Source organism: Pygoscelis adeliae, unplaced genomic scaffold (assembly GCF_000699105.1).
Source record: "Pygoscelis adeliae isolate BGI_AS28 unplaced genomic scaffold, ASM69910v1 Scaffold244, whole genome shotgun sequence".
In the NCBI taxonomy this organism is placed as follows: domain Eukaryota; kingdom Metazoa; phylum Chordata; class Aves; order Sphenisciformes; family Spheniscidae; genus Pygoscelis; species Pygoscelis adeliae.
In genome coordinates this window covers 1,648,756-1,663,331 of record NW_008824648.1, presented here as the reverse complement: position 1 = coordinate 1,663,331, position 14,576 = coordinate 1,648,756, and the positions used below count along the sequence as shown (strand labels likewise).

General features: G+C 36.2%; 1 protein-coding gene across 7 annotated transcripts in view; it reads left to right on the top strand.

The window, feature by feature from the left end:
• Positions 1-14,576, top strand: part of PPP3CB (protein phosphatase 3, catalytic subunit, beta isozyme) — a 32,276-nt gene that overhangs the window by 8,481 nt on the left and 9,219 nt on the right. For 3 of the 7 annotated variants that reach the window (XM_009322433.1, XM_009322430.1, XM_009322435.1), the window contains exons 5-11: positions 4,774-4,913; positions 5,011-5,088; positions 5,187-5,281; positions 6,824-6,949; positions 8,922-8,999; positions 10,561-10,587; positions 13,657-13,741. In XM_009322433.1, the coding sequence (XP_009320708.1) occupies positions 4,774-4,913; positions 5,011-5,088; positions 5,187-5,281; positions 6,824-6,949; positions 8,922-8,999; positions 10,561-10,587; positions 13,657-13,741 (629 nt within the window). The remainder of the gene's footprint in view (positions 1-4,773; positions 4,914-5,010; positions 5,089-5,186; positions 5,282-6,823; positions 6,950-8,921; positions 9,000-10,560; positions 10,588-13,656; positions 13,742-14,576) is intronic. The other 4 variants (XM_009322434.1, XM_009322432.1, XM_009322436.1 and 1 more) reach the window with 2 other exon arrangements.

Below are 14,576 nucleotides of genomic sequence, written 5' to 3'. Positions count from 1 at the left end.
AAATTGCAGTATTTAATAGAAATTCAGGTTGCTATTTAAAATGGCAAATTTGGTAGGTATTTGAGTAACAGCTGTGGAGTGCTGTGGTAAATGTGCTGAGTATATAGGTAAGAAGAAGGAAAACAAGTTTTAAAAATTATCCAATGGAAACACTAAATAGTGGTGTGCAATTTAAAGGGAAGAAGCTTGTGATGACGTGAGGTATCTGTTTCTAATAACTTGCTTTCAACTTGCATGGATGCTGATGTCAGGTGAAGATTGTATCAGATGGGAATTTTCAAACTCAGTTGCTTTCCTTTTTGCATACTCCTTTTTGACTTACTTCAGTTAACTTAGCTGACATCTTGACTGCTGCGTTTGGAAATCAAAACTATTCCTGTTATGATTAGTAGCAGCTAAAGTGTAGCTGATTTCAGCTTAAAATAGAAATAGGTGGTTCTAAGACAGCTTTGGGATTATAGGTAAGGATGGAAGAAAAAAGTTGTTTATCCGCATATGGAAGAAGGTATGTGGGGCCTATTTCAAAAAAGATCTAAATATCAGAAGGAAAAAGTATGTTCCTAATTTCGTTTTATAGTATATAAATATTGATGGCCCATTTTGTCTTTTATCTTCATTTATTGTATTTCTCATTTTCTTAGCACTTTCTCCTTTACTTGTGCTCCATTTTTCTTTTTTACTTCTCCCTCTCCTCAGATATATGGGCTGCTGTCCAGTTGAATCTCGTTTCTGAATGCACCAGATTTTTTTTTGTACTGGCTGGACCGTTTCAGAGGCTGGAATGTCAGCTTATTTCACTTACAGATATTACACTGCCAAGCAGAATAATGTGAGAGGAGAAGAAAATGGTAGAAAGACAGGAAGCATATTTACAAGCTCAGTGGTGTAAGTGGGAATATGTACTTAGGCACATTGCATTTTTGGAGCAAATACTAACGTGTACAGAAATCTCTATGCATTGTGCAGAGAAAGAGAAGTAAGAAAGCAGAGTGAATAAACGGTGCCATTCTGACAAGGCCTTAACATTTCTCAAGTTACAGATGAAAAGAAACATGGCCAAAGCTTTCTAGAAAGTAGTGTAAAGGAAACATAGTCTGGAAAAACACTTTGGAAAGCCACTGTCATAATAGGATTGTGATTTGTTTTAGTGTCGGTCTTGCAGTTAATCACATTTCAAAGTGTCAAGTAAATTTAATTAAAAGGTAGTTCTGTCATCTTGGCCTGTACTTTCATATGTGCTTCTATAACACTCAAGGCTACATTAGGATGAAATATAAGCTTGTGTGTTTACAATGCAGATTTTCATATATATATATATATATTGCTTCTGATGAAAACCACGTTTATCAGTGTAAGGCAGTGTTATTAGAACTGTTCTTTGGGCCTTTTTTGTTTTTTAAAGAATCATCTGGTAACTCAGAAGAGGCACTATTCATGGGCTGGCAGCAGCTTCAATAGCTGCATTAGAGCTTGGCATGCACCGACATTTTATATGTATTTAAATTAAATGGGTGATGTGAAATGCTGTTTCTATATCTAGGAAAATACCATATACTTGTCGTACAAGTGTGGTGTGTGAAATGACTTCTGTAAACAGTCGAGACAATTCTTACAAGCCTTCTGGTTTATTAGCAAAAGTTCTTATTAAGGAGAGGTCTTCTCTGCAAACATGTGTAGGTGTAATCATCTGGCATAAGAAGGGAAAAGACAGCTCTATAAACGGTATATGAATCGCCAAAGAAAAAAAGAAAAATTCTGTGCGGATGCAATTTCTTCTGGATGAAGTCTTTTGTCAGTATTATTGACATTCAGGAAAGTGATTAAACTACACAAATGATTATTTTTGCTGGCATAAACTTATTTCCAGGAGAGGACAGCTGTCGTAGTAGCTATGACAGTAAAGCCTAACCAGAAAGATTGCTGCTAGTGCTTCTTATTTCTGGGAAAATGGAATTTTATGAAACTTCCAGTATTCGATTTTTATTCTCTGAACTTCGTTTATACAAATGTTCTGATTGTGTTGGTAAAGAGTGTCTCTTTCAGACACATGTCCATCAACTTAGAGGTGCTGTTTAGTTGATTTCATTTACACTGCCAAGACCTCTGCTGAAACAAAATTCCAGGAATTGTGATTTTAAGCCTGGTGATTTATAAGGAGGGAAGTGTCCAGATAAGGTCATGGGGACTCTTAATTTAAAGAAGAGAGACAGAGAAGTTTCTTCCTCATTTGCAACAGATGGTCATTCTTTTGTTTAGTTCTTGTTGATCCTAAGGCTTGATCAGCAAAGTGCCTTGAAATATATGAGGGCACTACTGGGAATCTGTCTTTATAATACCTTGCTTCCTTTCTGTGGTCTGCTGGAATATCCTTTTCTTTAGTAATATATAAGATGACTGCCATTTTTCACTGGCCTTCACATTTAGGGCTTTACTCTGTGATAGTTCTCAGGAAAATTAGGACAGATTAATTAAAACTGGTGTCTGTATCTTCAAGTGTGTGAAACTTCTGTGAAGGTCTTTTGCCTCAAAAGTAAAGTAGTTTTAATTTGCTGTAGCTTAATCTACCTCCAAGGTTTTGCTACTCCTGGATTTGAACGTCCATATGGAGGTATGATGCACTTCAGTTTAGTTGTCCCGACTGCATAATACCTAGAAATTAATTTAGATTTAAATATCTTATGGTATGTATTAAAAAATATACTACCTATTTCTGTTTTAACGCCAGGTGTGGTGATTCTTATTCTTGAATGAAATTGTCTTTCTCAGTTACCTTAATCATATTTAGAAATATGTTAAGCTAATTTGTATTGAGATTCTGTTTTGCCATAGTCACAACATATTCAGAAATAGTTAATCAGTAAAAACTGTTTTGAATTGACTCATGTCCTTTGCTAACTTTCTTGCTGTCCCGATGTAGAGAAACCCTTAAGTTGATTATTCTGATTTTTATATATACAGTCTGGGTTGAGTAGCTTGCAGTGACACTTCCTTAAATTTTGAGATGTCTTACAAACCATGCCAGTTGGTAGACTGTCTAATGAAGGAGACACCGATTTGGTGTGTATGTAAGTATATTTATTTTTCACAAACTGACCTCCTTCAAGAAATGGCTACATTATTGTTCCAATGCTATGAGAAACTAGTTTGGGAGAGAGAGGTGCATTGCTTGCAGCAACCAAAACTTTTTATTTATAATGTTTCTATCCATTTGGCCAAAGTCATAAGGAAAATCCTTGAAGAATAACTCAAGAAAATTTCTTAGAAATGCTTTCTAGACTTTCAGCCTTCTGTATTGCAGGAAACATCAATCGGCAAACAGTTGAATCTTCCTTGTGTGAATGCTTCTGTTAGCTTCTGGACCCAAATTTATTGCTGGAGGTTTAGAAACTTGATGGTTTAATCTACAGAAATTCAGGTACTTGCAGAAGTTGATGGACTGACTTCCTCAATCTGGAAGAAATATTCCATACGGGGTTTATCATCCAGTGTGGGAAATGTTAAACCACCGGATTTTTAATATTGAATAAATTCCAACAACAACTTCAGTTAATACCTGCCTTGCCATTATCTGGCAGGAATTTGTAAAGATCTGGACCTCTCCACTTATGTTACAGGTGGCAGCCTCGGGAGCTCTGATTTTCCAGGGCATGAGAGAGCTTGGCACTACTGCTGGTTCCATATTTGAATGGATTCCTATGGACCGTTAGACTCAAATTCACCAAGTGCTCACCAAACCTCCCTTCGAACCTGTCATGAAGAGTTAAGTGTTCTCTAGTACCATCAAAGTCATCTTCTTTGGTATGGGAGGTAAAGTGAGATAAATGCACTGTCCATCAAAGAACTGTTCCTACATTTCTTGGATAAAATCATCTTGTGAACAAACTCCAGCTACGTAAAGATCAAATAAACTTTACATTCAATCTGGGATATCTAATTTCATTTCTGGGACATCAGAGATTGATTGACTGTTACTTACTTAAGCAGAGTATTTTCCTTTTACGTTAACAAATGCGCTGTCCTCCTTACCTCTGCCCCTTTTCACTGTGGTTACTAGGAAAGTTGCAGGCTGCTAAAGCAGGTGTTTCCAAGTGGAAATCTGTAAAGGAGCAGCTACAGAAACGAAAACAGACAAAGACATCTCCCAAGATGCTTATGGCCCATTACACCAGGGCTGTAGCTGAGAAATAAAGCCTGTATGAAAGAAGTCAAAGACGGCTAAGCTAGTCACCTCTTCATTGCGTTGTTAAATGATCCATTATGGAGATGGGTGTTTCAGGGTTTTTTTTGGTTGGGGTGGTCTGGTTTTTTGGGGTTTGTTTTTTTTTTTTTTGGATGATATATTTAGTCTCTTCTGGTCAGTGCTAATTATTCATGCTTTTCTTTTATCATCCTGTTTTCTGTACTGTTTCTCTTTGCTAATTCCTGGTAGTGTCTCCAGATTGGTAGATATGGCATGTGCATGAAAAAGGACCATTTTGTTCCTTGTCTGTAACTTGACCTTGTATTACACATATCCATCAGTCTGGAATTTATCTCCCTTCTTTTTACAACTAATAAATCTTATTGCTCTTAACAGGTTTGGTTCTTTTGGCATGTCTCTGCCTTATTTCATGAGGAGGAGAGGAAAAAATATACAGAAACTACTTCTCTTTGATATGGTTGGGATTTATTCTAAAAACGCTTGGTATTGATGGATATGTAGTTTAACAAATGTGTAAAACTTACTGATTTAATATTCAAAGAGTCTTTGTGCTGTTGCCTTTTCTCAAACAGTTAGATAGATTCAAAGAGCCTCCAGCATTTGGACCAATGTGTGACTTATTGTGGTCAGATCCTTCAGAAGATTTTGGAAATGAAAATTCACAAGAGCATTTCAGTCACAATACAGTCAGAGGATGCTCGTACTTTTATAGGTAAGAGTATGCTATGATCTATTTGATGTGTTAGTGCTGACTCTTGCTGCATATTTTAAGATAATTTCTTTTACTCATAGTTGTTTTCATTTCACAGCTATCCAGCAGTTTGTGAATTTTTGCAAAATAATAATTTATTGTCAATCATTAGAGCACACGAAGCACAAGATGCAGGGTAAGTGCTTTGTGTCCTTCAAGCGATTATTCTCACTGTAAAATAAAAATTAATTGCTTATTGCTGTAAGATGTAAAATAATCTGTTTGGTTTTGCAGTTATAGAATGTACAGGAAAAGTCAAACTACAGGGTTCCCGTCATTAATAACAATTTTTTCAGCACCTAATTACCTGGATGTCTACAATAATAAAGGTAAGAACTTGTTATTAATAACTGTATGTAAAACTAAACATAAAATTGTCTTACTAGATAAGTCATCTAATATCAACAATTTTTTGCCAGGTAAGAAATTAAAGGACAAAAAAAATTCCATTAGTAAAAGTTATATTATGAAGAAGAGCACATGACGTAAATGACGATCTTCTGTAAGCGTAACTTGAAGCACAAGTGTGGGCAAACATTTCCTTTGTAAAAATTGTTGCTGTTTAGTACTTATGAATGTATCACCTGGTGTTTTCCAGTCAGGCAAGGCTTTCCTGTGCTGTGAGTTTTCACTCCTCTGTTGTCTTTAGTTTGTGAACTAAGGAAGGAAGGGAGGAAGCATCGGTCAGCAGCCTATGCATAAGGTAGTTTGTGTTGTGTATCGCTGCATCTGAGAGTCTAATCGTGATGGTACAGGGCCATAATGGCCGTGTATGGGAAATCAAGAAAGAGCAAGTACTGATCTAAATACTGATCACCATTGGAAATGTTATTAGGGAGGTGTAAAACAGAAGGAATTAATTTTTGTCCATCCTCTGCTTAAGATAAAGTTGCACAGGAGAAGCGTGCTTTATGGTGTGGAGAAAGATTTACAAGTCAGAATTACAGAGAAGAGCTTAGCTGTGAATTAATATTATTCATAGATGAGAACAAAGTTCAACAACAGAAATAATTAAAAATAAAGCCTGCTGAAATTCAAGTGTGACATTAAAGTATGGCATTTCAAGTATGTGATGAATGAATGATCTCCAATGTTCAAACAGCGTTCCTTTGAAACCAAGACTTCTTTTCTATGAAATACATTGCATGTTCTTCCACCCACCTCCAAAGAACCACCCCCCCAACCCATACCACTTAGGCAGGGTGATTAACTGTATAGAGGAAAAGATGAGCTGTTGTTACTTGCACTGATTGTAAAGTAAAGGAGAAATAAAAATAGCTTCCACCGGCTTTTCACATTTTTTCACCATCTCTCTGGATATTGCGTTTTAAGAATCCTTTTTCACATCAGCTATTCCTAGTGTAATGCAAGTGTAAGTATGGAAAAATGCAGTCAGCGCTTATTTAGCTTTAGAATGCATCTGTTTTTCTGTTTTGTTTCTCTGTGCTTCCCCTTCTCCCTGATCTTCTAGATTTCTGTGGTTTTACTCCAGGCTTACAGTGTGGGAAGAATAAAACCTGAACCTGGATATACTGGATATACTGCTGTTCTGAGTTAGGATTTTGTTAAAATTGCTGAAATTATACCTTTTCAGGACCTTTTAAAATCTTTGTTTATTATAGACCTATAATAGGATAGTAAAGAACTATATTGACATGTAACAGTACCTTAAACTGCAATATGTGCAATAAAAATCTGAAGTTCTCCATTAGAAATCTGTCCCGTAAATCCTGTGAAAGAAAGAGAATGAGGTATCTCTGGGATTATTTTGTCTGTAGTATAAAATAGAGCTAAAACAAACCTGTGACTTTACATTTGTGGTACTTGCAAGTTTTAAACATTCTTTTCAAAATGTCTGAATTTTATTTTAGCTGCTGTATTAAAATATGAAAACAATGTGATGAATATTCGTCAGTTCAATTGTTCTCCTCATCCTTACTGGCTACCAAATTTTATGGATGTTTTCACATGGTCTTTGCCATTTGTTGGAGAAAAAGGTAGGCAAAAGTTACACATCAATGAATATCTTTCCTATTTCTCCCAGATTGATGTTGGGAAGATTTTTAAATTTTTTTAAAAATATATTTACCAGTGAGAGATTAATAGCATAATTTTTGTGAAAATGGGTATCTGTATTTGTCTTTATTTTAGGTATAAGATTCAGTGAAGTTGTTAAACTGATTCGGAGGATTTTTTTGGCATGTGAAAATGCCATTTCTGAGAAAGGATAGACTGAAATACAATTTGTTCTACAGGTTGTGGTTGTTTTCTTCACCTGTTTCAGTCGAGATAGTAAAAACTACATCTAATAAAGCAGAGGTGTTAACAGAAATTGTAATTTCCATTGAGGGTGTATACCTGAGCTGCATTTGAAGTCAATATGAAAACCGTTCATATTCTGCAAAATGCTAGGTTATATACTAGCATATATTATTAATCTTGTATAGTTATAGGTATAAACTACGTTGAGATGTTCATGTAGAATTTAACCTTTTCTATATAGTTATAACAGATTGACCTTCATTAAAGATAACTTTTTGAGTTATAATTTTTCTTGTAAAAAAGATAATTTAGCACAGATCCTGCCCCCTCCCCGCCCTGAGTTGATAACTGAATCTAGGACACCGGGGCTCCAAGTAGTCTTCAGTTAAAAAGCAATGAGGGTAGAGGCTATTTGGGTCTGTTTAAAATCCTTCCATGACAGGAACTGCTCTTTTTATAAGTGTGATCTGGAAAGCTCTTTAAATTTCTTTGCAAAGTATTCTTGAGATGATATATTTACAGTCATATAAACCTAGGATTCTGAGTTGAGTTGAGTGGTTAACCCACTCAACAATTTTTTTATTTTTAAACAGAGGGACCTGACATTTGAAAGGAGATTTTTGTTTATATCTCTCTTACCTGATGACGCAGTAGATAACATTTTCAACAGCAAAGGGTTAATACTGTTTATTTTGCTTTTGTTATGATGCTGGTAATGAGACAACCAAGTGCTGTTAAATAAGTTGCTTATTGACCCGCTGTATGCGTAAGACTGCTGGAATCACGGCCCTTGTAGTTTGTCTCGATTTTGGACAAATACATACTTCCACTGTTGGTGACAGATACAGTGTCAATATTGTCTGGTCTGTGTTGAACAGATCAAAATCAGAATCATTTATTTATTTTTTTCTCATTAAAGTAGAGAGTAGCTCTTTCCCAAGAATGGAGAAGAATACCGTAGCAGATAACACAGGGATTGTATGAATTAGTCATAAATAAATGTACACAGCTATTTACAGGGTTTTTAACCATCTGACTGAACTTCTGGAATAGGTTTCTGAACACTCTAGGGGGACGAGAAGTTGGACTGTTTTAAGAAAGAGTCTGATGTAAGTGGGAAAGATTGAGTGGCAGAATAGGGAGATTCCTGGAGAAAGAAAATACAAGCTTTTTGAGACAAGTTTGTGATTCCACGATGTTGATTTTTTCAAGGGGAGTTTGAAAAGACATGTAGTTTGCACCATATTTATATCATAATATTTTTGTGCTTCTGCTACATGCCTGCAGGTGCCAGGAATGGAATAGCTTTCTCGTTTCAAACCTAAATTTGAGCAGTCAAAATGTTTTCATATTTAAGTAAATTTTACATAAAATCTAGTTCAAATACTTATCCTAATGTAAAAATACTAGTACACAAGAAGAGAATTTGTATCTAAAAGAACTCCTTGTAAGATAGGAGAGAAAGCTCTGCTGTGTTCTTTGATCATTAGGTGGTATAATTTTAACTGCTTACTTTTCCGAGCTTTTTAAATTCTGTGACAGCGCACGTCAAGAAAAACACATATTTTTGAAACCAGATTACTGAGCAATGGCTGTGATGTGGGAAATTCATTCACTATAGTTGCTGGTGACTAGTTACATCTTGTGTGTGTGGAAATATTTTAAATTCTACAGGGAATGAATTAAGATTTATTTTTTCCTATACAGTAACAGAAATGTTGGTGAATGTTTTGAGCATTTGCTCTGATGATGAACTGATGACAGAGGGAGAAGATCAATTTGACGGTAGGGGTTACTTTAAGATATATAAATCGTTTTAATGGTAATAACTTGTGAACCAGTAGTTAACTTAGACTGCTGTAATATTACCTGGAATTCGAAGAAAATTGCCTTCAATTTTTTCTTTAGATAATGACACTTTGAGGGGGGCAGAGAAGGGAATTGTGGTTTTGTGTTTGTGATCAAGAAGCAGTAATGGTATCCTTTGCAAATATTCATATCTGATTTCTACTTAAAACTGAAACTTTTTGTGGAAAATTCTCAGACTTTCTTGGCACTTGGCACTTTAAATGCTATCCTGTACCATTTCAAATACCTAGTATTTGAAACATAGCAAACTTACTTTGCTAATATTTAGAATAAATTTATTATAAGATCTTAAATTTCTTAAAGATTGTTCTTCAATAAAGAATTGATATAGGTGAAAGTCAGATACGGTATTTCTTACGGCAAAGTACTATACAGAAAGTATGAAATACAAGTTTAAGCCTTGGTGTTTCAGTTTAAAGCATAAAAGTTAGGAGAACTTTTATATGTATATTGTATAATACGTGTTTATGTAATGAATTATAACATCTTTCCATCTTGTAAACTATGCTACAGTAGATTGTTAAGGAGATGTTTGTAGCATGATGATTAAGAAGCAACTTCAACATGAAGACCTAGCATATCACGCTTTGTTTTGTTGGTTTTCTGTGGTAGCACTTAGTGTCACACCTAAAAGTTTCTCAGACTTGCTTTGTTTTTTCCAGTAACAGGACTGGTTTGATGGTGGGGGAGGAGGAAGGAAAGTTTCAGCAGCCTTTGAGGAACACTAAAGATAATTTATAAAGATACTAGGCACATGACCCCATTCTTAACGTTTGGTAACTACTGTGTTCAAATTCAGTAGCAGAACAGCGTTGTGCCAAGCAGCTGTGTGTTTTAGGTTGGAATGCACTGGTTATGAGCCAGTTGAACTTTGCTGCCATTTAGATTGTTGCCAGAAATGTGAAAACTTAGAAATAGTCTCAAATGTGATCCTGCAAACAGTTGATTTATGTTTTTCATTCCAGTAATCCTACTAAATTGAGCATAAAGCAATTACCCCAAGCATTTGCAGGGTAGGGTTTGGCGGTATTCTGAGATGTTAGGATTTAGGTTGCCCAGTGTAACTGCAGTCATCAGTTGGTTGCATATGCCCTGTCTTTAGCACAATAGTTGCAGTTTCCTAATTTGAATTATTTTATTCTTCTGTCTCCTTTAACAATTTCTTTGCTTGATGCATCTTTTAATGCCACCTAGGTACTGTCTACGCTTTATCTTTCTATGTGAATGGATTTTTTTTTAACTGTTGACTTTCAAGCTTTCACTTGTTTATCGTCAAATTTAAAAATACACTCAACAATTCCACTTCTTGTTCGATGAATGCATTTTTAAGTGTTGCAATTTTCCATTTTATTTTTTCACGTTTCTTCTCCATTCCTTCTTTATTACCACTGCCAAGTTAAATATCTTTATTTTATTTGTCTCACTCACCTTTTTCTCCATCGTTCACTTCCTTTTTTTCTGGACTCTCCATCTGAAGAGCGACTCATATATGGCAATAAAAAAGGTACAGACCAGACAGAGTAGGAATGTTTTGAAATATGACTTCATAGAACCTGGCAGTATAAGTATTAATGCAGAAAATACCTTTCTGTTGAGAGACACATGTAGCATTTTTTCATCATCATTATTATTATTATTATTATTATTATTATTACTACTACTACTACTACTACTACTACCGGTTTTAATGGATGTTTATAAAGCCTTGTGTATTTTGTTATCAGAAGTCATATTCCAAGACATCTGTCTTTCTGTGCATGAATTTTTTTCCTCCTTTCTTCCATTCCTTTTTCTGGTAGAATTTCATTCTTTTACCTATTTCTAAAATTTATCTTTGGTCCTGCATGTGTAGGGAGCGTTCAGTTGTCTGTCTTGCTCTTTAATAGTTTTATTGTGAGCTTTTTTTAAGATTGTGCATGGAATGTTTTTATACAATGTTCCAAAACCTGCTTTGTATAGTGCTGTTGGTTTCCTTCAACTGAGATGTCAAAAAGGTACTTTTTGATTGTATGTGCAATTTTGAAGATGGCTGGATACAAAGTGTAAAAAGAAGCCTACTAACTTAAATTCATGGTCTATCACCTGTTTTTCAGAAATTCCAGGGTAGATAATTCTGTGCAGAAAAATTCTTCTGACCATTACTTGCCTAATAATTAATTTGGTCTCTGTATAAATTTGTCACTTCCAGAGAATATTTCTAATACTTGGGAATGCATTAGATTATACAGATGTTTCCAAAGCTTATGTGGATTCTTTGGAAAGTAATGTGAGCGTTTCGGAGTTTATTTCTTGTGCAGGCATTGAGAATGGAGAATGGGAGACTTCTTTGTCATATGTCCTCTAATTTAGGGTGTAATCAAGACATTCTTCTACAAGCAGATGCCACTTTACTGTCTCTTCTCTGAACTAACCAGGATTGAGTGGCCACATTAGTACAGCACTGCAGCCTGGAGTGATATGTTTGACCTTTTGACTTGGCTGGGTTGCTTTTGGGGGGCCGGGGCAATGAAAGGTCATGTTAAAAAAAAACCAAACAAAAAAACCCCCAAACAACAAAAACCAAAACCCAAGCAAACACCAAAACTACCCAAAACCAACCTTTCTCCTTTTAAGGCACGGGGACCTTCCAGAACTGAGATACGGGCACTAGCACTACCTGAAATCTTTTCAGCCTGCATGTTACAGCTCCGCAGCAGTGTAGCCCTCAAACAGGTGTAGGTAGGAGAAAAATTGAGGGACTTGTAGGGAAGGATTGATGTTCCCTCATTTAGGCCTAGCTTTTTCAAAAACTCTGAGAGTCCCCTTCTCGTTCTAGATCCTCAAGCTGTTATTTAATAGTGTTCCAAGAGAGAAAGTAAAAACTTCTAGAACTTTAAAAAATCAAAGTTAAAATTAGAAATAAATTATTTTCAGTAAAAATTGAATGTTTTCGCCTCTCCTATTCAAAGTTTTTCCTGAGCCTTCTGGTTTTGTTTTTTTTTAATTTGGTGTCTGCACTTCATTGTTCCTTTGTCTAAAAGAGCTTTACTCAGTAGTTCCTGGCTTTTTCATTTCATTTAAATGGATTGGCAGATATTTGTCGTACCCTGAGATTCTTTCATTGTATTCATACAAAGGTTGTCTCTTGCTCCCTTTTTTCTTTGTCGCTACTATACATTTTCCTTCTTGTGTGATTTTGTTGTTGTTGTTTGGCCCTATACGCCTTATCTTTTGTATTTTATTTGGTTTGGCGTTCAGGGTGGGAAGTCTACCCACTCTTGTGCAACAGAAGGCCTTGCATTCTTGCAGCTGTGGTCTGAAAAGGGTGACTCTGTTGTGCTAGAGTGTATGTACCCTCATGTGGAAGCTAAATAATAGTGAGCAGGGATGAAAAAAGGCTTCTTCCACAGCTGCCTTTTTTGAATGCGAGTAGACAAATTTGTGGATACGCAGCTTTCCTCTGCCCACTTCTGTGATCTTCTCTTCTACATCCGTGCAAATTAGTTTGGCAACTTCTTAATGAGTACCTTTCTCCCAGGGTTGAAGAACAATGATATATGGAAGATCTGGAATACCTAACAGAGCTGTCCGAGTTTGTTCACTTTTGGTCCCCTGTGGTTGAATTCAAAGTATGACTGAGTTACTCCTATCTCGGTGTGATTAATACTCTCCTTCCCCAATGGCTGAGGAGAAGTAAGGATTTTAGTTGTGATATCTCCTCGTCTACCTGTACTGTTTTAGTGGAATTGAGGAGTCGGCAAAAGGAAGGGAGGATGAGGGGAAGGATGGCTTTTACTTTAATGCGTTGAAACAAATCGGCAGCACCTAGTGTTGGAGAAAGGAGCTTCCGTTCTTATAACGTCAAGGCAGGCAAAGGTGGCTCTCCTTCCCAATCGCCAGCCTCCTTTCAGTGTTTTGTCTTCACTTTTACCTGTCACAAATGGTATCTCTCTGCTTTGCGGAATACGCAGTATTTACTCCAGATCTTTGGTATTTGTAATTTCTGCAAACGATGCGAACCTAAGATGATACGGAACATAGACTTAGGTGGTAAGGGAGGTAACGCTGCAATTCTTTGGCATTTTATTTTGTGGGGGTTTTTTGTGGGGGTGTGTTTTGGGGAGTTAACAGAGAAATAAGCAAACAAACTACTGTTTTCTCTCGGACAGCTGTATAAGAATTAGCAACAAATCTTTATTTTTTGTGGCTTCAATATCTCTTTGGCTTCTATATTGGGCTGCATGCCTACATTTTGGTATACACAGATGTCAGTGAAGAATTTCAACTGTAAAATTTAGGCAAATGAGTTATGATAGTTACTACACTGTAGTGGCAGTAATTTAGATGCTTGCTAGCTTTAGGAAATCACTGTGAACATCCTAAACTTTTTTGTGTGTGTTTTGTGGACACAGAGGTGATGGTTTTGATGGCATTCTGAAGCCGTAATTTTATAACTTTGTGCCCTTAAGTGCTCGGGTACTGGCTTCCTGTGAAGAGTACTGAACTTAAACAGTTGTGCTGAATTTGCTGCGCTTTAAAATGGTGACCCTGTAAATACTCATGAGCTTGAGACTCTCTCTTATTCCGTTGAAAGTAGGTACAGCTGCCGCACGGAAAGAAATAATCAGAAACAAAATTCGTGCAATTGGCAAGATGGCGAGAGTCTTCTCTGTTCTCAGGTACTTCCATGACTTCTGCATTCCTAAAACCCCTCGTATTATGTATATTAGGAAAACATCTCTGTTCCAGGATAATGGATGCCAAACATTTTTCAGGGAGATCACTATGCGTCAGAATCTTGTTTGGCATATTGATGCACCCCGTTGATGTTGGTACGTTTGGTTAAAGAATATTTTTAAGTTATTTTTGAGACATGTTTCAAGAAATTAGAGAACATGATCGTTAGTTTACAAATTATTTGTCCAGCTGTTAACTACGAGTGTTGGAAAGACAATACCAAAATAGAGAGATTGAAACCAAGGGTATAATGGAGGAGGTCAGGACTGGCTCAGAAAATTTCTGGCATACCAGAAAGTTGAGGGCTGTAGGGGCTTTTTGTTTCAGGTTTTTGTTTGTTCGTTTTCAGCTTTTTAAAGATTCCATTTTCTTTACCTGTCTAGATTAGAGATTTCATGATCACATTTACCCAAAATGTTTCACAGACCATAATTGTTCAAATAGGGATAATTTTTAAAAGTTGGTATTTCCTGAAGCACAGACGCTTTGAACAAAATTGTGGATTGTTTCACGGCACCGAGATATGTTCAGTACCTCATGAGGCATTCAGTGCTAATTTCAAAGCTCGTCAGCCTGCGTGTGAATAATTGCTCAAAATTCGATTCAGAAGTAATCGGTGTTCATAACTCCTAGGCAGAGGAAAGACTGGTATGGAATAGAAATATTTTCTCCTTTCTAGTTGTCTGAATTTGAATTTGCATTCAGTCTTGACGTGCATAAAACACAGCAGAAATCGGCTCTCCCTCTCCCCATCCCTACAAGTTTTCATGAGTGGAT